Source organism: Rhineura floridana, chromosome 5 (genome assembly GCF_030035675.1).
Source record: "Rhineura floridana isolate rRhiFlo1 chromosome 5, rRhiFlo1.hap2, whole genome shotgun sequence".
Taxonomy (NCBI): Eukaryota; Metazoa; Chordata; class Lepidosauria; order Squamata; family Rhineuridae; genus Rhineura; species Rhineura floridana.
The window spans coordinates 106,404,288-106,427,309 of record NC_084484.1 but is presented as its reverse complement, the minus strand read 5'-3'; the positions used below and the strand labels follow the sequence as shown (position 1 = coordinate 106,427,309).

Genomic DNA, 23,022 nt, shown 5'->3' with positions numbered 1-23,022 from the left:
CATTCCTTGTGCTGACAAAGTAAAACCCACCTAAATTTATCCAGAAAAAAAGTAATTTTTATGGTGGCTAACATGCCTAATAACACCTTGCATAAAATCACAAGCACACTGCCTAACTAAACTTGCATTAAATTCCTCCATAAAGTCAAACACTGTTATCAACAATATCATCACATTGCTTAAGTTTATCATTTTCTACAAGAGTTACCCATGACCATCTCAACATTCTGTACTGCTGTTGTCACATTCATGGATGGATCTAGCAGCCTATGGGCTATATGCAGTCCATGTCACTGGCTTTTGGAACTGAACATGGGACACACTGAATGGGAGTTATTTTCTTGTTCCTATGACACAGGCTTCTGGCTGTGCACCACAACCAGGAATGTGACTGATAAACAAGCCAAAGCAAAAGAATGCATCCAGTGAGATGCAACCATTGTTTGAGTAGAGAATCAGCAGAGAGCAGCCCAGCCAGTATTTTATCAGTATTGTTTGGATCTCTGATGAAGAGCAGAGAAAACAAATTGTAACATTTTATTTTATTCCTGATAACATACTGTTTGGATAAATTTGGAAATATTTTAACCTACAAGACAATTGACCCTCTAGGCACTAACTTCCATCCTATCTCACATTTTCTATAAGCTGAAGAGGCAAAGCAAAGTAAGATATGAAATAACATAGACCCAGACCCTATCAACCACAGGTGTTGCCAATAATTCTTACAGCATTTAAACTACACTATTTATCCTCACAACAATCTAGGTTTTGTATTCAACGTAGCGCTAAGTAAATAGTTCCTTTAAAGATTTGTGCTTGAGCAATGGAACTTTCCCTCATCTCCGCCACAAGTGCCCCCTAAATCTGTTCTAGGGTTCCTCCAACCCTCTGGAACAGTTTTGAGGGTGCTGGGTGCACATAGGGGGAAGAGAGGGGAAGCCCCATTGCACCAGCAGCAATCCTTGCGCTGACAGGTCAAGTTATCTGAATACTGCCCTAGGTTTCCCATGTCCAACCCTCCGGGTATTGCAAGTACTTCTTAGAAATCAATATAGAGAAGTGTGCAGCCCTCTCAGTGGTAGGGACAAAATCGTAGGTGCTATTTTTCTTTTATTTCTTTAAAGCCATTCCAAACTAAATCTAATGTCTTGAACAAAGTCATTTCAGAATTTACAAAATACTACCAGTTCCTGAGTTTCTTTTCGTTGTAGATATAAATCTTTAGTCCTAAACACATTCCCTTGGAAGCAAATGAGATCAATAGGGCTCACTTCCAAATAAATTGTTCTATGTTTTAGGTGTTAATGAACTTCCCATTTGTCACCAAGCCACACAATTCCCAAGTCAGAACCTAAAACTTTTATAACGAAGTGGATTTGTTTTTCACTTTCCTTGGTAAAAATCTTAACAACTCATGAGTCTCCAGCTTGTTAGAGCAAGAATGTAAATAAGAACCTTGTCAACATGAGCCACTGCAGAAAGTGGATGAAGCCTGAATCTGCAACATAGGATAAGCTGCACATGTGTTTATTTCAACAGACAGCTCTGCAGGTGAGGAATGCACATCAAATGAAGCCTAGAGCAGTCACTCAGCTCAGGAAGGAGGCTGGAAACACTGCACTCATGTGAGTTGCCTCTCACAATATATTAAGTTACACAATACTGACATAGAGAGATAATAGGACAGGAGCACTACAACTACATGAAGGAGCCAGAAGTACAGACTCCACAGACGATCTGAAAACTCATTAAGGCTGCCTTTCAGTGCATTTGTTAATTCTACACAGGTAACCTGGCACATGTTCACTGAACCCACATGGGGCCCTGTCCCTTCATGAACCTCTCCTATGCATGGGGAAATCACTGATTAAAAAAAACCTATAAAACCAGGTCTTTCTTCCACCATCAGAAAAGAAAAAGACAAAACCTATCAAGGAGAGGATGCACACCTTAATGTGATGAGGGGGTTTGAGAGTGTTGAAGAACCTGAGAACAATGCCGTCAGGAGTCTAGACCAAGAGGCTAGACTCCTACCAGAGGTACCCGAGGCGGAATGGTCAAAGCTGAGATACCAGACTAAGATGCATCCAAACTCAGAGGAAGGCAATGGTAAACCACCCTGGAATACCCCTTACCATGAAAACCCTATGAACAGCGTATCCAAAATGCAACACGAGATAGTGCTGGAAGATGAGACCCCCAGGTCAGAAGGCACTCACCAAGCTACTGGGGAAGAACAAAGGACAAGGACAAGTAGCGCTGTGACTAATGACACAGCTGGGTCAAAGCCGAAAGGAAGCCCAGAGGCTGATGTGCACAGATGCAAAAGGAGAGTCCGGAGTTGTACAACGCACACAATAGAAACATGAAATGTGAGAAGCATGAACCAGGGAAAGTTAGATATTGTCAAGCAAGAACTGGAGCATATCAACATTACAATACTTGGCGTGAGCGAACTAAAATGGACGGGAATGGGACATTTTCAATCAGGCAATTACAAAATATTCTATGCAGGAAATGAGAAATTAAGAAGAAACGAGGTTTCTTTAACAGTGAGAAGTGATGTAGCAAAAGCAATTAGGAGCTACAATGCAAGGTCTGAGTGAGTGATATCAATGAGATTAAACGGGAAACCTATTAACATAACCATCATCCAAGCCTGTGTTCCAGCAGCAAACGCAGAAGAAGAGGAATTGGAGAGATTTTATGCAGAAGTACAGGAAGAATTGATCACACACGAGAACGAGATATGATGATAATCGTGGGGGACTGGAATGCAAAAGTAAGGAACAAAGAAGAACTAGGAATTGTGGGGAAATGGGGCTTAGGAGACAGAAATGAAGAAGGAGAAAGATTTATTGAATTCTGTGAAGCCAATAATTTGTTTCTTGCAAACACATTGTCTGAGCAACCGAAAAGATGACTGTACACGTGGACATCACCAAATGGTCAAAATAGGAATCAAATTGATTATATAATTGGTAGCAGAAGATGGAGAAGTGCCATACCTTCCGTGAAAACAAGACCAGAAGCAGACTGCGGTACAGATCATAAACTGGTAGTATCGAAAACACAACCAAACAAAAAAAAGTTTTTTTTTAGTTGCCAAGGATGTTTGAATGACTTTAGGGTATTTTGGGCATGCTAAATCCAAAAATGACATTAGTTTTGCCGAATTGGCTCTAGTTTTTGAGATAATGGATACCCCTCAAATGACGATTGTACCCCAATACGACCTGTAGCTGCTGACATATGCAGCAGGGTTTGGTCTGTCTTTTTTACTCTTGAACATTATTTTGCAAGTTTATCCATTGCATATAACATCATACTGATACTTTTTTTTTTTGAAGAGGAATATGAGTTCGTCACGAATAGGCTGCTTAAACAATCCTAATGCATTCTGCTACATTTGTGGCGAACAGGGCTGGTTCCAAAGGGCGGCCAGGTTGGGCACTGTCGTATCCAGGTTGGGACTCAGGAACCAGACCAGTTGGTGAAAGCAATTCAGTTTTTATTAAAGTAATATCCAGACAAATACTACGCCTTCTCATGAAGTTTCACTATGAAACATAACCTGCGACTTGAAGGAGAGTTGACAGAACAAGGAATCACCAGGCCCCCTGTCCCTTAAGAAGGGGGAAATCGAGCGCGAATTCTCTCACTCCGCCTCAAAGTGCTCTCATCCACACCCCTCCTTTCCTCCCTCTTTTGCCACCTCTTTAACTGCCATCCTGTCCATGGTGAAGGGGGTGCAACAGCCCCCTCCCCTTCTGAGGACTCTGACTCAGGTATGGGGGAAAGTGGGGGGCAATGCTTAAAGCATCTGGCTGCTTCTCCTTGTTTTTCCCTGGATCAGGAGGGGGTTGAATTCCCCCTTGCCCTCTCTCCTTCTCCAACTGCTCTAAGCTCGAAGGGGGAGGTGGCGTGGGAAGCTCCCGGGAAGGATCTGTATCTGTTGGACTTTCAAGGTCTTTGCTGCCAGACAGTCCTATCTCTGGGCTTCCCTGGGGGGCCCTCCGCTCCCCTTCCGCGATCCCGCGGATTGCAAGACGAGCTGCATGCCATCAACCAAGATGGCGGCAAAGGCTTCAGTCCCTTACAGAAACCTCGGCCGCCATCTTTATTGATGGCAACCCTGCGCGAACAGCAGAGAAAGGTAGGTGAAGCGCTGGGGATGGCGGGGGGTTTGCATAAGGTTTGCAAAACCTGTGTAGAGTGCCTATGACAGTGGAAAAATGGAGAAACGAAACGTTTAAACTTTGGTGTGCCTATGGTGTGGAGAGAGCCGCAAAACCGTCACGATGATTGTTATTTTTGTGTTGTGAATGTGAAAGGCTTCAATCGCTACAAGAAACATAAGTGGGAGTATCCTGATTTGGACTCAGCAAGGCGACCTGTGCCACACAGCGAAGACATTCCCATACCAGTGTTTACCTCGCTGCCTGACCTTCCATTGTCAGATGTTGAAGAAATGCTGGACGTGGAGTGTAGCACAGGTGGTAGCCCTGGAAGTGGATATGAAGAAAGCTTTTCAACACCTGAGCAGTTCTCCCAAATGGAACTCAATGATCTGATACGAGACCTCAGTCTGTCAAAGCAAGCATCTGAACTTTTAGCATCCAGGCTAATGGAAAAGGACTGTCTACAGCCGGAAGCTAACATAACAGCTTATCGGACAAGAGAGGAGGGACTTCTTCCATACTTCAGCCAAGATGAAGAACTTGTATACTGCAATAACATTCCTGGACTTCTTCTCCAAATGGGACTACTGGAATATCGACCAGAAGATTGGCGGCTTTTTATAGACAGCTCAACCAGAAGCTTGAAATGTGTTTTATTGCACATTGGTAACCGCTATGCATCTCTTCCAATTGCTCACTCAACAAAACTTAAAGAAGAATATGAAAATATCAAAATGGTCTTGCAGAAGCTCTGCTATCATGAGCACCAGTGGTCTATTTGTGTTGATCTAAAGATGGTGAACTTCTTGCTTGGGCAGCAAAGTGGATACACGAAGTACCCTTGTTTCATCTGCTTGTGGGACAGTAGGGCAAAGCGAGATCATTGGAAAGAAGTGACATGGCCTTCAAGGGAACACATGACTGTAGGTGCAGCAAACATCATTAACAAGCCATTGGTTGTCAGAGAAAAAATCATTCTCCCACCACTCCATATCATGCTTGGACTGATGAAGCAATTTGTTAAGGCCCTGGACAAAGATGGTGATTGCTTCAAATGCATTTTTAGATCGTTCCTTGGACTGACTATGGAAAAACTAAAAGCAGGAATCTTTGATGGTCCTAAAATTCTTAAACTCATCAATGATTTGAATTTCACTGAATTTATGAATGATGTTGAAGCTTCTGCCTGGTGCACTTATGTCTCAGTTGTCAAGAACTTCTTGGGTAACCACAAAGCAGACAATTATGAAGAATTGGTGCAAAACATGCTCGCTAACTTTAAACATTTGGGTACTAATATGAGCATAAAGGTACACTATCTCCATAGCCACTTAGACAGATTTCCGGATAATCTTGGTGATTTTAGTGAGGAACAAGGGGAGAGGTTCCATCAGGATATAAAGGTGATGGAGGAAAGGTATCAAGGCAGATGGGACAGACACATGATGGCAGACTACTGCTGGAGCCTCCAACGTGATTGTCCTGATGCCCCACATAAAAGAAAATCGTACACACAGCGTTTTTTTATGCATTAATTGTGATTATCTGAATCAGCTTACTTTGTTTTAATGTTATTGAACTGAATACAACGCCATTAGGTATTTCATGTGTTTACTTTTGTATGATTTGAGACAGTCTCCATGTCATTTGTGGGTAGGCTATCCCTGACCATTACATTTTTTGAATTTGTTATGTTTTTCAATGGGGGCATCTATTATCTCAAAAATTAGAGCCAATCTAGCAAAACCGATACCATATTCGGAATCAGCGACACAAAGTTACCCTAAAATCGATCAAACATCATTGGCAATAAAATTAGTGTTGACCAGTGAAATCAGAGTAAAGCTAAAGAAGAAGAACAAAGCAATCATAATGCCAAAATACAATTTAAATAACATCCCAGAAGAATATAAAGATCAGATAATAAGGAACAGGTTTGAGGCTTTCAACTTAGTTGATGAGAACCAGAAGAACTAACTACCTAAATAAATAAATAAACTATGGCGTGAAGTCAGAGACATTATCAGAGAAGAATGCAAAAAGACAATGCCTCCAGTTAAAAAGAGAGAAAGACCTCAATGGATGACTCACAAAACTCTTAAAATGGTTAAAGAGAGAAAGAAAGTAAAAGCAAGAGGAGGCAGAAACACAGTCAGAACCCTAAATGCAACAATGCAGCGACTAATACATAGGGACAAAGAGAACTATTAGAATAGTTATTGTATAGAAATAGAAGAGGACAACAGAAAGGGTAGAACAAGAGCCCATTCCAAGAGATTAGAGAAATGAAAGGGAAATTTAAACGAAGAGTAGGGATGTTGAATAATCAACAGGGAACACACAATGACTAACCGAGATGAAATAAAAGGAAGATGGAAGCAATACACCGTAGAACTCTATAAAAGAGATGCCAGCAAGACAGATTCATTCATAGAGGACCCATATGATGAACCACCAGAAATTTTAGAATGTGAGGTGAAAGCTGCTCTTAAAATATATAGAAGAAACAAATCACCAGGAACAGATGCATACCAATAGAGTTGCTACAAGGTACTGAGACTGAATCTGTCCAAATTTTGACAAAAATGTGTTAAGAAATATGGAAAACTAAACAATGGCCCAGAGACTGGAAGTGTTCCATATACATCCCAATTCCAATGAAAGGGGATCCCAGGGAATGCAGTAATTATCAAACTATTGCCTTAATATCCCATGCAAGTAAAGTAATGCTCAAGATTCTACAACAAAGGCTCTCATCATGTATGGAGCAAGAAATGCCAGATGCCCAAGCTGGACTTAGAAAGGGAAGAGGCACCAGAGATCATATTGCAAACATACATTGGATAATGGAACAAACCAAGGAATTTCAGAAGGAAATCACCCTGTGCTTTATAGATTACAGCAAAGCCTTTGACTGTGTAGATCATGAAAAACTATGGAATGCTTTAAAAGAAATGGGGGTGCCACAGCATCTGATTGTCCTGATGCGCAACCTATACTCTGGACAAGAGGTTCCTGAAGGACAGAATATGGAGATTGGTCCCTCATTGGAAAGGGTGTGCGACAGGGATGTATTTTATCACCCTATTTGTTTAATCTATATGCAGAACATATCATACGGAAAGCGGGACTGGACCACGATGAAGAAGGTGTGAAAACTGGAGGGAGAAATATCAATAATTTAAGATATGCAGATGATATCATACTACTAGCAGAAACCAGTGATGGTTTAAAATGAATGCTGATGAAAGTTAAAGAAGAAAGCACAAAAGCAGGACTACAGCTGAATGTCAAAAAGACTAAAGTAATGACAACAGAAGATTTATGTAACTTTAAAGTTGACAATGAGGACATTGAACTTGTCAAGGAATACCTTGGCACAGTCATTAACCAAAATGGAGACAATAGTCAAGAAATTAGAAGAAGGCTAGGACTAGGGAGGGCAGCTATGAGAAAACTAGAAAAGATCCTCAAATGCAAAGATGTATCACTGAACACTAAAGTCAGGATCATTCAGACCATGGTATTCCCAATCTCTATGTATGGATGTGAAAGTTGGACAGTAAAAAAAGCGGATAAGAGAAAAATCAACACATTTCAAATGTGGTGTTGGAGGAGAGCTTTGTGCATACCATGGACTGCAAAAGAGACAAATAATTGGGTGTTAGAACAAATTGAACCAGAATTGTCACTAGAAGCTAAAATGATGAAACTGAGGTTATCATACTTTGGACACATAATGAGGAGACAGGATTTATTCGAAAAGACAATAATGCTGGGAAAAACAGAAGGGAGTAGAAAAAAAGGAAGGCCAAACAAGAGATGGATTGATTCCATCAAGGAAGCCAAAGACCTGAATGTACAAGATCTGAATAAGGTGATTCATGACAGAAGCTCTTGGAGGTCACTGATTCATACGGTCGCCATAAGTCATAATCCACTTGAAGGCACATAACAACAACATCATCATCAAGGAGAGGCACTCCAGACAGAGATTTCCACATAATTTCCATTGATACATTAGTCACACAATTCTTTCTCAGTTGTTCTATAGGATTAGAGACACCCTGTTTCAAGGAGCATTAGGTTTTCATGGCACTCAAACCACAATTTTGACTGCAGGGAAAATACAACCTTCCCAGCAGCTCACACATTCGTTACTATGGAATTTGTTGGTGGAATGTATTCATACAAGTGCTGTGTGTCCCTATCCATCAGTGCCTGTGGCATCACTGCCTTTAAGTAACAATATCCCACAATGTGTTTTGCAGTTTTTGATAATACTGTACAAGTTGTATGCTCCTCACAATACAAAGAGCATATCCAGTCTTAAAACACACACAAATCACGCACACAGTCAGACTAACACATGTCAACAAGATGAACTTGCTTTCTTTGTAATAATATTTTCCCCATTTTAATAATCACTTCGTGACACAGGTGCCAAATAATTATTGCTGTACCAAGAGCACATACCTCTCTGATATGGTCAATTTCATCACACTCATCTATTAAAATGAGAGAAAGCCTAATCAATTTCACTCACCAATGTGGGTGATAGTGCAGGTTTGTTTGTTTTTTAAGAGTGAAGAATAGTATAGCTTTCTCTTGCAGCAAAGCTATCCTTTTTATTATTACACATTATTATAAGCTGCTTTGAGTCCATGAGAAAAATGGGACATGTTCTAAATAAGTAAATGTTCAGCCTAACGCATTGGGTTCTGGTAGGTTATAGAACTAAGAGGACCTGAAGGGACTACTGAGGGCTAAGGCTAAAATGTGATGGAGGAATGTCTTTACAAAAACAGGAACGTCACAAAGCAATTGGTCCATATGCAAAGGGATTTGCAGAAAAGCTAGAGACCATTTAATTGAACATAGTAAGATTCTGGAACGCACTTGAGAATCGACAGGGTTAGGGTTTTGTTTTGTTTTTTAATCAAAGCTAGGCTGTACCCTACAGAAACTAAAACTTAAAGCTGTAATGAAGACAAAATTCCCTCCTTAAATATACAAAACACACATATCACATACTCACAGCTAAATCCAGCCAAAGTTAAAAAACTTTAAGCCCCAATGTCATCTTTGAAAAAGTTAAGCATATGTTTAAATGATTCCTACTGAAACCAAAACTGACTAGAAGTGCTCAATTCTGGCTGAATCATTCCCAAAATTAACTGCACAGGGGGCAATGAGAACACTGAAACAAAATGTAATTGTCTCAAAGGTTTTCTTCTTGGTTTGTTTAGGACTAAATAGCAGTAGTCTGCATGCCATGAAATTTAATTATTACTTTTTCAAAATGTACTAATGCAATACTTAAAAGGCAAAAAAATCCCTGATGTTATTACACAAACAATAGCTTGCTCAGTGGAAGAGCAGGTTATTGTGGGCAGGGGGAGAGAAAGCAAATATATGCAGTTAAGTTCATAGAAAATATTCTATCTGACAATACTCACCTAAGCACCTATATGGAACTACAATGTGAGGGTGACTGCTGCATTGTTTCCAGCCCCGCTTGCACCAGTTCTGGATTGTTACAGGTTGATTGGCTTCAACAACATTTGTAATTTGCAGTTCTGGATAAACCTATTATTTAAAATACAAATAACACAGTTAAATAAAATATGAGCCACTACATTATTACTATCACAGTTGTTTGTATACAATTATTTAACATGCTAACACACACCAGCCTATTCATAGTGCATTTTATAAGCAGAGTGTAGTGGCGTTTTGGTTGCACAAGGCCACATCCCAACTGTCAAGCACCAGAAAGCTACCTAGGGACAGAGTTTAAGAATCATCCGTCCAGACCACACTTCTTCCACCTTTTAAAAAAAACAAATCAAAACAAATGCAGAGGCAGTCATGGTTCACATATCCAACTATCAACAATAGTATTAATTCATCTATTCTTCCCCACTTTACTAGTGGACTGATTTGATCGATCGATCAATTGATTGAGGGATAGAGAGAGAGGGAGATAACCACTGGATAAATAGTAGCCTATCCTCACCTATGGTATATATGCACTGGGTGAAGATGTACTATAACCACACTATGCCGTCAATCTGTTTTGGTGGTCGAAGAGCAATTTTGAAGAAGTAGGAATCTATACACAATACTTCCGAGAAAAATCCACTAAAGTTGTGCACAAGATGAACAGGTTTGGTTAGAAAGACTATTACTAGTAGCTATAAAAACTTTGAGATAAGAAAATCTAAACCTGAAGAATGTTTGGAAGGCGCAACTGGTGAAAAATACAGCATGCCAGATCTTGACAGAAGTGAATTATGGAACCTGAATTTGCTTCTTTGTAGCCTTCCAAGGACAATTCAAGTGGCTGCTATTAATCTATGAAGCCCTAAATTGCCTGGACTACACACATTGAAGATTACTTTCCCTGTACTTAATTTCTGAAGGAGATGATGTACAACTCAAATTCTTCAGTTTATGTTTTATTGTAATTGCTTCTCCTATTATTCAGTTTCCAAACACAACAATATACAATCAATCACACAAATGCATCTACTTCAAACCAAAGTAAAATATAGGCATTCTGCCATTTTTATTGCCAGGGCTGAGAGAACAGGTTACTCAAAAGAACTGTTCTCTCAGAAAAAAAATGATCTAAGTGCTTAAATATATTTTCTGGTCTGAACACATATATTTGATCTTGACTCTTAGAATTCCTATGCCAAGCATGTTACTTTCTACCATTAACTGATGTAGAAAAACAAAGATAGGCTCCCTGTTGCAGACTGGACAAAATAGATTAAGGGGACATGTTTAAGTTTTTCCTTAAATCACAAATCCACATGATGTACACTGTTGGAATAGCCTTTTCTCCCCATCCAATCAGTGCAAATTTATGGGATGGAGAGCAGATTCTAATCCAAATTAGGGCTGCATTGGTTTTCTGCCATAGCCATAAAACAGAGAACTACTTATGCATAATTACTCAATCCAGCATGGAAATGTAAAATCTATGGCAGAGATTCACATGGTAAGTAGTTCAATATGTTAGGGGCTGCATTTTCCTACAGAAGACAGAGAAGTGCCTGAAAGATTACCAAAGTCAAGAGAAATCCCTGTAAATTATTGATGCAACACTTGCTTCTAATATTCACCATTTATATTAGCATGAATCACAAGTCTGTATGATGCAATATGGCTGAAACATGGTTTCATGGCAGAGTTAGGTCCATCATTAGAATGTTTAGCTGTCGGATTTAAAAGTTTTGCAATATCCCAGATAGCACTGAAGCAACAGAGTGAATATTCTTAAAGATTTTAAACCTAGGTGACAATTTTACCACACGTCTGTATTTTATACCACAGTAGGGCCCCACTCATGTGGCAGGTTAGGTTCCAGACCCTCGCCGAAAAGTGAAAAATGCCGAAAAGCAGATCAGCTGTAGTGTGGGGGTTTGGAACCTAACCCACTGATCGCGCTGGAGGAGGAGAAGATCAGCTATAGCGCGCTACAGCTAATCTTCCCCTCCTCCGGCGTGATCAGCTGGAGTGCAGGAGTCTGATCGCCCTGAAGAGGAGATCAGCTGTAGCACGCTACACCTGATGTTCCCCTCCTCCGGCACAATCAGCTGGAGTGTGGGAGTCTGATCGCCATGAGGAGGAGATCAGCTGTAGCACACTACAGCTGATGTTCCCCTCCTTCGGCATGATCAGCTTAAGCACGGGGAGCTCCAGCCACCCTTCCAGCTGATCACCCTGCTGGTGCCATATTAGCAGAACATTGAAAAACAGGACGCCGAGAAGCGGGGCCCTACTATACTTGTAAATGTAAGGTAGACAACTGCCTTCATAGGCTAATGCAGACATTATTTATTTATTATACTACTTTCTATCCTTTTACTGGGGTTATGGAAGAAGACTATGGGCATAAATGCGCCTTCCATCTTTTGTGCAAATTCCCCCGCTAACCTTAATCTTTAACCATGGTTATGTGGGCTCCAGCGTTAAACCAAAAAGAGGAGAGTCAAGTGGAATTCACATGCATGCGGGGAAGGAAATGGGACATGACCCTGCAAACCCACTTCCTCCAACATGAATCAATTCTAAATGCACTAATTAAAATAAACTTCAGCCAGCTCACAAGATGGCATTTGCCTTGGGCTGACAAGCAAGATTATTTCCCTAGCTGAGCTTCTGTGGATCATTTGATGCAGCTACAGCAGGGGTAAAGAACAAGACCTCACACTGACAACCCCTTGATATCGCAATAATGTCAATTGACCCAAAGCAAAGAAAATCTTTGTAAACACAGTGCAAGCACCTACAGAGGAAGATCTTTTTTTCTTTCTTTTTGCACTGCCAGCATCAATACAAGCTGGTGATGCAAAGGGCTGCTTGTGCTTACAGCAAGCCTTGGTTTGGGTCTTGCTGTAAGTGCAGATCCCGGCAGGCTTCTTGAAAGCATACACAAAATTAACTAACAGGAAAAAAACCTTGCAGTTTAAGAACGTACCTATAGCCCACAGATATTTTCTATCAAACTTTAAAAAGCAGGGAAATTGGGCAGCTATAGTGAATGCACCAGGGGAGCAGGAGACGTGACCTCCTCTCTGAGATATTGTACTGCCCTACAAATTTGTCAAAATGCAAACACAATTTGGGTTGGTCTTTCACAGTCCAATCCACCTCCTCTGTAGCTTGGAAGAATTTGGTAACTGGGGGGGGGCAGAATGGCAGTGGCACAGAGATAGCAAGGTGGAATGCACTACTTTGGTGGAATGCACCACAAGCCTGCAGGTGTGTGCCCACCTGCTGTAGGATGGTGGTACCACCAGCCCTGAACTTGCAGGCACCTTGCCCCATCCCCATTCAGTGAGTGGCAGTGCTGCCATTACTGAGAGAGCACTGCTGTTGCAGAGTCTGGGATCTGCCCTGTGTTTTACTAGAACCCCAAGAGCCACCAACTACAGCCAGCTGCAAAAGATATACGTGTAGTATGAAAGAACATGGAGTCTCTGAGAAGTTGCTGAGCACAAGGTTATCAGAACTGAGACGAGCTCACAGTCTTTCCACACATAGACCTATTCCTTCTTTCCACAAGTATTCTTAATTTCAGTTGTCAAATTTCCAAATAAATGTGTGTCCTTTTGTTCATATTGTTAAACAACTGGAAGCCAGAAGCGCTTGCCAACTGACTACAAATCTCCAGGGATCTAGCAACAGATTACAGTCTATCTTCTGGCCGTCCCTGCACTAAATCATTTGTATGGGCACAGGCCTACCTTGCAGGGTTGTTGCAGCATGGTTCAAAGGAGTGCTTGCAAGAATAAAACTACAATAGCAAAGGTAAGGCTCTTCAAAACATTGCCAACCAAGGCATTCTCAAAAAAGCAATGTCACCTTTCTACTGTGTACGCAGAAACTGAGAAGAAAAAATTGTGGATTTGCTCATCTCTGTGCAGCTCTTACCTTCTATGTCAAGTGTCATGCATCAAAATTAAACACACGTGATGGTCAAACGCATGATAATGGCTGCCTCCATTAGAATCTGCTGTCAGAAGTAGCTGCATCACATGGTTTTATGGTAACACAAACCTGCCTTGTAGGGTTGTAATGTTTAATTTATTCATTTATTATTTGATTTATATCCTGCCCTTCCTCCCAGGAGCCCAGGGTGGCAAATACTCTAGATCAGGATGGTTAGACTTCATGGTTAGACTAGATCAGGATCTAATACTCTAGATCAGGATGGTTAGACTTCAGGTTTTTGTTGTTGTGAAAAACAAAAACAAAATCCACCAACCAAAGCAAGCCACAAAATATATACACTTAGAGGTAAATAATTCTTAGCCCAGGAATTTGTTTTGAGTTCCAAAATTGAACTGAGCGCACAGTATTTCCACACAAAAATTCACACCTGATTACCCCCCCATTTTCTTCTTTTCAGCAGTATAATGATGGGGTGGTCATTTTCTTGTTTTCATTGTGAAACAGGATTCTGAAATCCTCACTGATCTTCTGCGAGTCATCCTGAGATACACCAATACATTTTGATCTACTTTCTGCCCACCCTGCATTTAAAGTGCTATCCAAAAGCTAAACATTATGACATAGACCATAAAAAGATACTGAAAAACCGTAACAACCACAGCGCAGACCTTTCCAAATACCAGGAAAGGCTTTCCAGGGGACAGAGTATGTTACAGTGGGAGCAGTAGACTGGAAAGCCCAACTGATAAAGAATTTTCCCCACATTTATACTTTGAGTGTAGTTTTGTGTATTAAAACGCATGATGTCCTCAAGAAAGAATCAGGTGTACTATGTTGGAAGAATTGTTTCAGTTCATACTCTTTTAAGCAGCTTGTTTTTGTTGCATCCCCCTTCTCAAAACATTTTCATATATAAATATTCAATATATTTAGGTCTGCACTTTCACAGATTTATCTATGAATAAGTCCTGTTGATCTCTAGGACTGTATAGACATGTATAGGATTGTTCCATAAAAGCCTACATCAAAAACCATACATACTCTAATAACAGGCAATGAAAAATGCAATATTTTAATAGCTATTATTATGATAGTTACAGGTGAGTATTTTCTTTTTAAAAGTTGCGGGTTTGATTTTAAAAATGTAAGAATCTGCAGGAAAAATGAAAAGAGTAAAACTACATTCCCATTTCTGCCAAAACTCTTTCTATTATTATTATTATTTAGTTTAATTTATATACCGCCCTAAGCCCGAAGGCTCTCTGGGCCGTGTACAAAAAGATAAAAACAAGCACAATATATAAATACAATAAATCAAAAAAACAAAACAAACAAACAATAACGAACCAAACAACATCCAAAATACGGAAATGCTGTTTAAAATACACTTTAATGTACCCCTTGATGGGAAACAGTTTCAGGAAGTGTAACAGACCCAGCATGCCTTGCCTTGTTGCCAGTAAAAGGGAATTGCTTCAATGGTGCATTTAATAAGTGTCACTGAAGCCATTTTCTTTCCCTGGCAGCAAATATGTATATAAAGGAGACTGTACACTCGTTGAACATTACATGTGAATAACTGTACGAGTGTACATCCCAGCTACTTGTGTACCTAGGTACACAGACTCTACACTCGTTGAATGTTACATGTGAATAAATGTACGAGTGTACAGCCCAACTACTTGTGTACCCGGGTACATGGATTGTACACTTGTTGACTAACGTGTGAACAGGGCCATAGTAAGTGGTATTCAGAGGTGGTTTACCATTGCCTTCCTCTGAGGTTGACTGGCCCAAGGTCACCCAGTGAGCTTCATGGCTGTGTGGGGATTCAAACCTTGGTGTCCCAGGTCATAGTCCATCACTGACCTGGGGGAGGGGCAGGGAGAGTAGGAGGAGGGGAGGAGATTAGGTGGGTTGGCAATGGGCAGAGGGGAAGCCCTTTTCCTTTTCAAAAGGAAAACATTATGAACAGTATCATGGCTTTTCAGGATTTCCCCTACCTTTTTATTCTACAGCAGGCACATGTAGCCTCCCATCCACATTTAAACCAAAGGTGTCCCTGGCCACATCCACATCAGACCCTTATTTCACTTTGGAGAGTCATGTCTTCTATCAAAGAATCCTGGGAAGTGTAGTTAGTGAAGGGTGCTAAGAGTTGCTAGGAGACACCCTGTTCCTCTCACAGACCTTCAATCAGAGCAGCTGACTGTTAAACCACTCTGACCTCTGGAGCTCTCTAAAGGGAATAGGAGTCTCCTCTCAGCACACTTCACAAACTACACTTCCCAGCATACTCTGAGGAAAGCCATGACTGTCTCACGTGAAATCAAAGTCTGGTGTGGGTGTGGCCCCCTGATTAGGGGGGCCAAGCAGATGTGAGTCTTGCTTTTAGAACTCTGACAGTTGGTTCTTACTGAGCATGCCCCGCATTATCATAGGGTGCCAGCCAAAATTTATTAAATTAATTAAAAATCAGCCAGGCATTTTTTAAACTTTTAAACTGCAGAAGATGAAGGTCAGAGTATGGGGCAAGGTCAGTAATAGGATTATAGGTACTCTGTGAACATGGCTGATTTTTAATGAATTTCAACAGATTATGAGAACTCTGAAAGAAAAAAGTCCAAAAGGGCTCTGGGGTTTTTTCCTATGTTTAGACTTTGAACTCTCGATTCTCTCTAACTGTTTTGTGTATCACCATGAAAATTTACAGGGTTGTTAAACAAGAGTTTCTGAGTTCAGGACTGTAAGTTTTGTAAGGTTTTGTTTTGAAATGACCTTATGGGAAGCATCAGAACGGCATGTGGGGGTATTTTCAATTTAACATTGCGGAATGTGAAAAATCCATGCTGGCTATAGTATACAGCCACTCTCATGGCTGTATAATACTAGCACTTAAAGGAAACCTGATGGGATCAGCTGCGCTGATGGGGAACTCCATAACACAACTGATTGCTACAGACTTGCTATCATCGATGATCACGTAATCAGTGCTGAAAGCAAGCCTCCCTTGGCAAGTAACAATTGGAAGTACTTTAACACTCCCAACTGTCTTTCCACCTGCCCCACACTTTATCTCACACATGGACATCAGGTGCAGAGGCAGATGGGCATGGTTTGGGGAAAATTCCCTCACTGTGCCTAATTAGACCCACAGGCAAGAGTTCCTCACCCCTGTACTACAAGGCTCTCTCTATGTGTGTTGAATAGCATCAGTTCATTGAATAAAGCAGATCTCTTCCAACCACCCTTCCTCAAGGTTCTTGTGACAACTGCTTCTCCTGTAGAAAGCAACTGAACATTCTACTGCATCGTGTCTATTTTGATTGCCTGCAACAGGCTTAACTTGTTCTTATTATACGACCTAAGTATTTTACCAAGGTCACTTTTGAAAACTGAATCTTTTCTTTATTCAACTTGACATTTTTGGCTCATGCTGTCTCAGTCACCTGACTGATGATGAGATCATGTTGTTCTGTCATCTCTGCAGACACGGTCACCTCATCCACTGTTACAGACACTCTATTAATGCAGGGGAATAGGGTGTTTCCTCATTCCTCATCAGAAGTCTTGACTTGAGCGCTGAATGTCAAATGGCAGGCATTTTAACATATATTCCTTACTCTCCTCATCTAGCTTTGACTGCATGATGGGGTCTTTACCAAGTTTTTTAATACTGCCACCCACCAAGACCCTTGGCAGCACCAAAGAAACTCTCCAATGAACAAGAAGGATCAGTATGGTAATCAACACTGTACAATACCAGTGGCATGAAGGAGCCACAACAGAGTCATTGTTCTCATGAGCCACCACAGCTCAGCCATAACATGTACATTATGGATAGGGATCATTTATCTACCCAAGAAGCATATACCCTCATGGATAATCTCCCAGAGGCCACATACCAATGATGAGCAGGCCAAAGGCAACATGCACACACCATTCACACTCATCCATCCATGTCATATTTACATAGACATACAGACAACTTCGCACACTAGCATTGTCTTTTTAAAGAGACTTGCCCTTCTCTATGTTTCCTTTCAGCCTGATCTCAGTCTCTCTTGTGTTTTTCTCCTGGTCCCACTCCTATCCCTCTTTTCTTCAGGGAAAGATTGATAAAAGGTGAAGACTCATGAATGTTTAATTGCTGCTAGTAACAAGATGTTCTGATCATCATGGGAGACTGGAATGCAAAAGTAGGGAACAGAGAAGAACTAGGAATTGTGGGGAAATGGGGCTTAGATAGAAATGAAGTAGGAGAAAGACTTACTGAATACTGTGCAGCCAATAATCTGTTTCTTGCAAACACATTTTTTGAACAACCGAAAAGATTACTGTACACGTGGACATCACCAGATAGTCAATATAGGAATCAAATTGATTATATAATTGGTAGCGGAAGATGAAGAAGTTCCATGCTTTCTGTGAAAACAAGACCAGGAGCAGACTATGGTACAGATCATGAACTGGTCGTATCAAAAATCAGAGTAAAGCTAAAGAAGAACAACAAAGCAATCATAATGCCAATCCCGTTCCGTGCCCGGGACCTACCGGGCAGAGGGACGAGCTTGCGGCCGCTGTCGATGTCCCGGCCGCCATCTTGGAGGGAATGCGTGCACACACGGCGCGCTGGCGCGCTGTCGTGTGACGCGGCAGGGAGGCGGGGCGGCTGAAGGCTATTTAAGGCCGCCCCGCCTGCTTCCCGCCATCCAGTTCAAATTTCGGCGGCAATCTCGGCAGCCGCAGCAGCAGCAGCTTCGGCTCGGCGCGGCTTCTTTCGGCGGCAGCTTCGGCGGGGCTCCTTTTGGCGGCAGCTTCGGCGGGGCTCCTTTTGGCGGCAATCGCGGCAGCAGCAGCTTCGGCGAGGCGCGGCTCCTTTCAGCGGCAATTTCGGCAGCAGCAGCTTCGGCGCGGTGCGGCTTTTTTGCCGGCGCACATGGGCCTCCGGAGGCTTCCTGAGGCCAGGGTGGCTGGGCGGCAGCGAGCCCCCCCCCAGCCTCATTGAGAGACAGGGAGGCAGCGGCGGCTGGCACCAAGGCCTATGCGGCGAGGATCCTGGGGCAGTCACTACGAGGCGGCAGCGCAGGATCGGATCCAGCAGCGGCGAGGACCACAGGCTAGGCGGCCTTTGGCCGGCAACTTTTAAATTTAATTATTAATTTTAATTAACGCGGGGGTAGGTGGGGCACGACCCCAACCATCAATCCTTGCCACGTGCAGGGCAATTAGGCTCCCCTCCAGGATAACTGGGTGCCGGGAGGGGGTATTGAATAAGCAGGCGGGCCCCTTCACAACGTTTTGAAATCACGTCGTTTTGTAAGCGGGGCCCCTATCTCCCTCTAGTATGCCACCTAAGAAAGGACAAGGGGGGCCAAAAGGGAAAGGAAAGGCCCCCAGAGCAGGGGGGAGATGCCCACCCCCAGCGGCGGAGGGGGCAAGGAGTGGGGAGGGGCCACCATGGACGGCCATATTAGCCAGGTTGGAAGCCCTAGAGCATGGCTCAGGCCATCCTAGTGCACCTCGGGACCAACCTGGGACAGGGAAGAAGAAGGACCCACCACCCAAACGGTCTCGGGGGAAAACGCAGCGGCCAGTGAACAGTGCTGATGCAGGGGCTGTTGCTTCCATCTTAGCGCGACTGGATGTGCTGGAGGCCGGGCTCAGGGCTGAGGCGAGGACGCCCAGCATAGAGCCAGGCGCAACTCCCACCTTGCAAGCAGCCCCAACAATGCAGCCCGCACAAGGACCTTCGGCGGAAAGCACACAGGGTGAGTCCTCTATCATGCCACAACAACAAGGGCAGCGGCAGTGGAGCTGGGCCCCCTGGGGGTACCCCTACTGGCCCTTTTCCCCACCAGCGGTAACCGAGGGATATGGGCAGGCAGGGACCCCCACCGGCGGGGGGGAGGTTACGCCACAGCAGCAGCATCCCCTAAGGGAGGCCTGCGAGCAGGTCTGGCACCTCGCTGCTGGGACGGCGACGGAAGGAGGGCATCAGCCCGCCCTGTCTGCCAACCCCCCTGCAGAGATATCCGACCCCCTGGGATCAGTCAGCGAGGGGGCCATACCTTTTGGGGAAACGTCTGCCCCACTGGGTTTTCATCTTCTGCCTGCTACGAAGGACAGAATATGGAGGGGAGAGTATGTGGACCTATTCTCGCTCTTGTACAGGGAGCCGGTTGGGAAGGATAAGGATAAAGGGGAACATGCAGAGCCCGATAGGCCCAAGCGCCGACGGGTAGAGCGCTCTTGGTCTAACTGGCTGCCTGCATTCCTTACGTACATGGGGGTGGTAATACAGAGGCAGCCTCATAGGGCCTCGGTACTGATCAAATACCTCGATATCATATACCAGGGCTACTCTGAGTTTCAAGGGACGGCATGGCTGGACTACGACCAGGCGTTCCGTATGAGGGCGGCTTTTGATACATCCCTCCCCTGGGACAAAAAGGAGGCTGACCTGTGGCTGCAATTTATGGCACATTCTAGACCCATGGCAGGTGATAGGGCGGACAGCGGCCATCTCTTGGCGCGCCAGGCATCAGCAACTGCTTCCCGCGGGCCTGCGGGGCAGGGGGTTCAACCCCGCCTGCTTTGCTGGGAGTTCAGCTCGCGTGGCCTTTGCGGTCGGAGCCCGTGCAGGTTCAGACATGAATGTGCCATATGTGGGGGCCCCCACGCCTGCACTAGCTGCCCCAGGGGCCGCCCCTTCAGGGGTGGAAACAGGGATTCGGCTGGCGCAAGGAAGACAGGGGCTGCAGGCGCAGCTCAGGGAAAGGGGCCCCAGCCCAATTAAAATTGCCGAGCTCCAACACTTACTCCACCTTTACCCCCTAGTCCAAGATGCCCAGTTTTTACTCGAAGGCTTCACAGTGGGTTTTCGGATCCCCTATTTGGGTCCCAGGCGACCTTTCATGTCCCGCAACCTTAAGTCAGTGGAAGGCATGGAATCAGTTCTGAGAGAAAAAATTAGGAAGGAAGTAGTAGCCGGCCGGGTTTTGGGCCCCTTTGCTGCACCACCCATCCCCTCACTCAGAGTTTCCCCGTTGGGCCTCGTCCCCAAGAGGGCACCAGGTGAATTTCGCCTGATACACCACCTGTCCTTTCCACAGGGTGAGTCAGTCAATGACTTCATCCCAGCGGAGCTGTGCTCAGTCCGCTACACATCATTCGACTGTGCTGTGCGAATGGTCAGGGACTGCGGGGTTGGGGCCCTTATGGGAAAGTGTGACATCAAGTCTGCTTTCCGCCTCCTCCCGGTCTACCCACAGGACTTCGAGCTGTTGGGCTTGGCTTTTGAGGGTGAATATTACGTGGACAGGGCATTGCCTATGGGCTGCTCTATATCATGCTCTGTTTTCGAGCGCTTCAGCTCCTTCTTGGAGTGGGCGGTCAAGAGGCGCGCAGGCTTGCAATCTGTGGTACACTATTTGGATGACTACCTGTTTGCGGGCCCTGCGGACTCAGGCACCTGTAGGGCGTTCATGGCACATTTTGCGGGGCTGGCTGGGGAGCTGGGCGTCCCCCTTGCGGCCGAGAAAACTGAGGGCCCATCCACCGCTATCACGTTTCTGGGCATCAAGATAGATACGGTGGCCCAATGCTGCAGGCTCCCTCATGACAAGTTGGGGGCCCTCAGGGAGAAGATCTCAGAGGTGGTCAGTTCTAATAAGGTGACATTAGCCACTCTCCAACGGCTGGCAGGCCATCTGAACTTTGCCTGCAGGGTTGTAGCGCCCGGCCGTGCCTTCCTGCGGCGCGTATATGATGCCATGGCTGGCCTATCACGATCCTACCACCGCACACGGGTGACAGCCGCTCTTAGGGCTGACCTGGCAGTGTGGTCCACCTTCTTGCGGGAATTTAATGGGGTCTCCCTATGGAGAAGGGATCGCCTGTTGGAGGCAGAGCTACAGGTGCACTCCGATGCCTCGGGTGCCTTCGGTTTTGGGGTCATTCTTCATGACTCATGGTGCCACGGCAGCTGGCCGCAGGGCTGGACACTGGCTGGCCTGACCAGAGACCTGACGTTCTTGGAGTTCTTCCCCATTGTCGTGGCCGTACACCTCTGGCCCGACAAGTTGTGTAATTCCTCAGTCCACTTTTGGTACGACAACCTCCCCACAGTGCACGTTATTAACACCCTGTCCTCTAGAAACCCCAACGTTATGCTTCTGGTGCGAGCATTCGTGCTCCAATGTCTTCGCTATAATATTCAGTTCCTGGCGCGCCACGTTCTGGGTATTGACAATAGTATTGCTGATGCTCTATCACGGAACCAGATGGAGAAGTTTCGCCAGCTGGCACCGTGGGCAAGGGCTCTGCCAGAGGTGTTCCCCCCAGCGCTATGGGAGATTGGAGGATTGAATCAGAAAGGGCCATAAGCCTTTCTGTGGCGCCCAGCACTTTGGCCAGCTACCAGGGGGCAGGTAGGGATCTATCAAACTTCAGAGAGTCCAGGGGTTACGCCCAGGAGTGGCCCATCCCGGTCGAGCAGCTTATGGAGTTCTGCGTGGAGGGGAAACGGAGAGGCCTTTCAGTCAGGACCATCAAAGGTAAGCTCTCAGGCCTCGCTTTCCTAGCGAAGGCACGGGGCTTTCAGGACTACACGGGTGACTTTAGGGTGCGCCGGATGCTGGAGGGTTGGTCCCACGAGCGCCCTTGCCCCCCGGATGCACGCCTCCCCTTTTCCCCGGAGCTATTGTTTGGCCTGCAGGGACAGTGGAAGCACTTGTGTTCTTCCCCTTTCGAGGCCCTGCTATATCATGCTGCGGCCCTCACTCTGTTTTTTGGGGCCTTCCGAATTGGGGAGGTGGTGGCGGCTTCTAAGATGGATAACTCCCTCCGAGCTCTGCTAGTCTCCGACCTCAGCTGGAGGGCAGAGCGGGCCCTCCTGCGGCTCAGGCGGTCTAAAACGGACCAGCATGGTAAGGGGCACCTGGTGGTATTAGCCCCATGCCGGCAGCAAGAACTCTGCCCAGTAACAGCCCTGCGCGGTTTTGTGGTAGCGAGGGGGTCGCAGTCAGGGTACCTATTCATACATAGGAACTCCCAGCCCCTTACCAGATACCAGTTCTGGTCCGTGGCGAAGGCCGCACTGGGGAATTTAGGCGTGGACCCCAGTAAGTTCGGGACACACTCCTTCCGGATAGGCGCGGCCTCCACGGCGGCCCTATTGGGCTTCTCTAAAGACAGGCTTCAGGCTGTGGGCGGGTGGTCCTCGGACGCGTACAAGGCCTACGTTAGACCACTTGCTGACACACACGACGCCAGCGGCTAGATGTTGGCCCCCCCAGGGCCCCCCCCATTGTTACCCAATGTCGTTGTTGTTTCAACAGATCGCTGGACAAGATCGGAGCAGCCACGC

General features: G+C 44.8%; 1 protein-coding gene across 6 annotated transcripts in view; it reads right to left on the bottom strand.

Moving 5' to 3' along the window:
* The window catches only part of APP (amyloid beta precursor protein), a 253,679-nt gene that overhangs the window by 138,666 nt on the left and 91,991 nt on the right, over positions 1 to 23,022 (bottom strand). For all 6 annotated transcript variants that reach the window (XM_061627883.1, XM_061627879.1, XM_061627880.1 and 3 more), the window contains exon 3: positions 9,644 to 9,773. In XM_061627883.1, the coding sequence (XP_061483867.1) occupies positions 9,644 to 9,773 (130 nt within the window). The remainder of the gene's footprint in view (positions 1 to 9,643; positions 9,774 to 23,022) is intronic.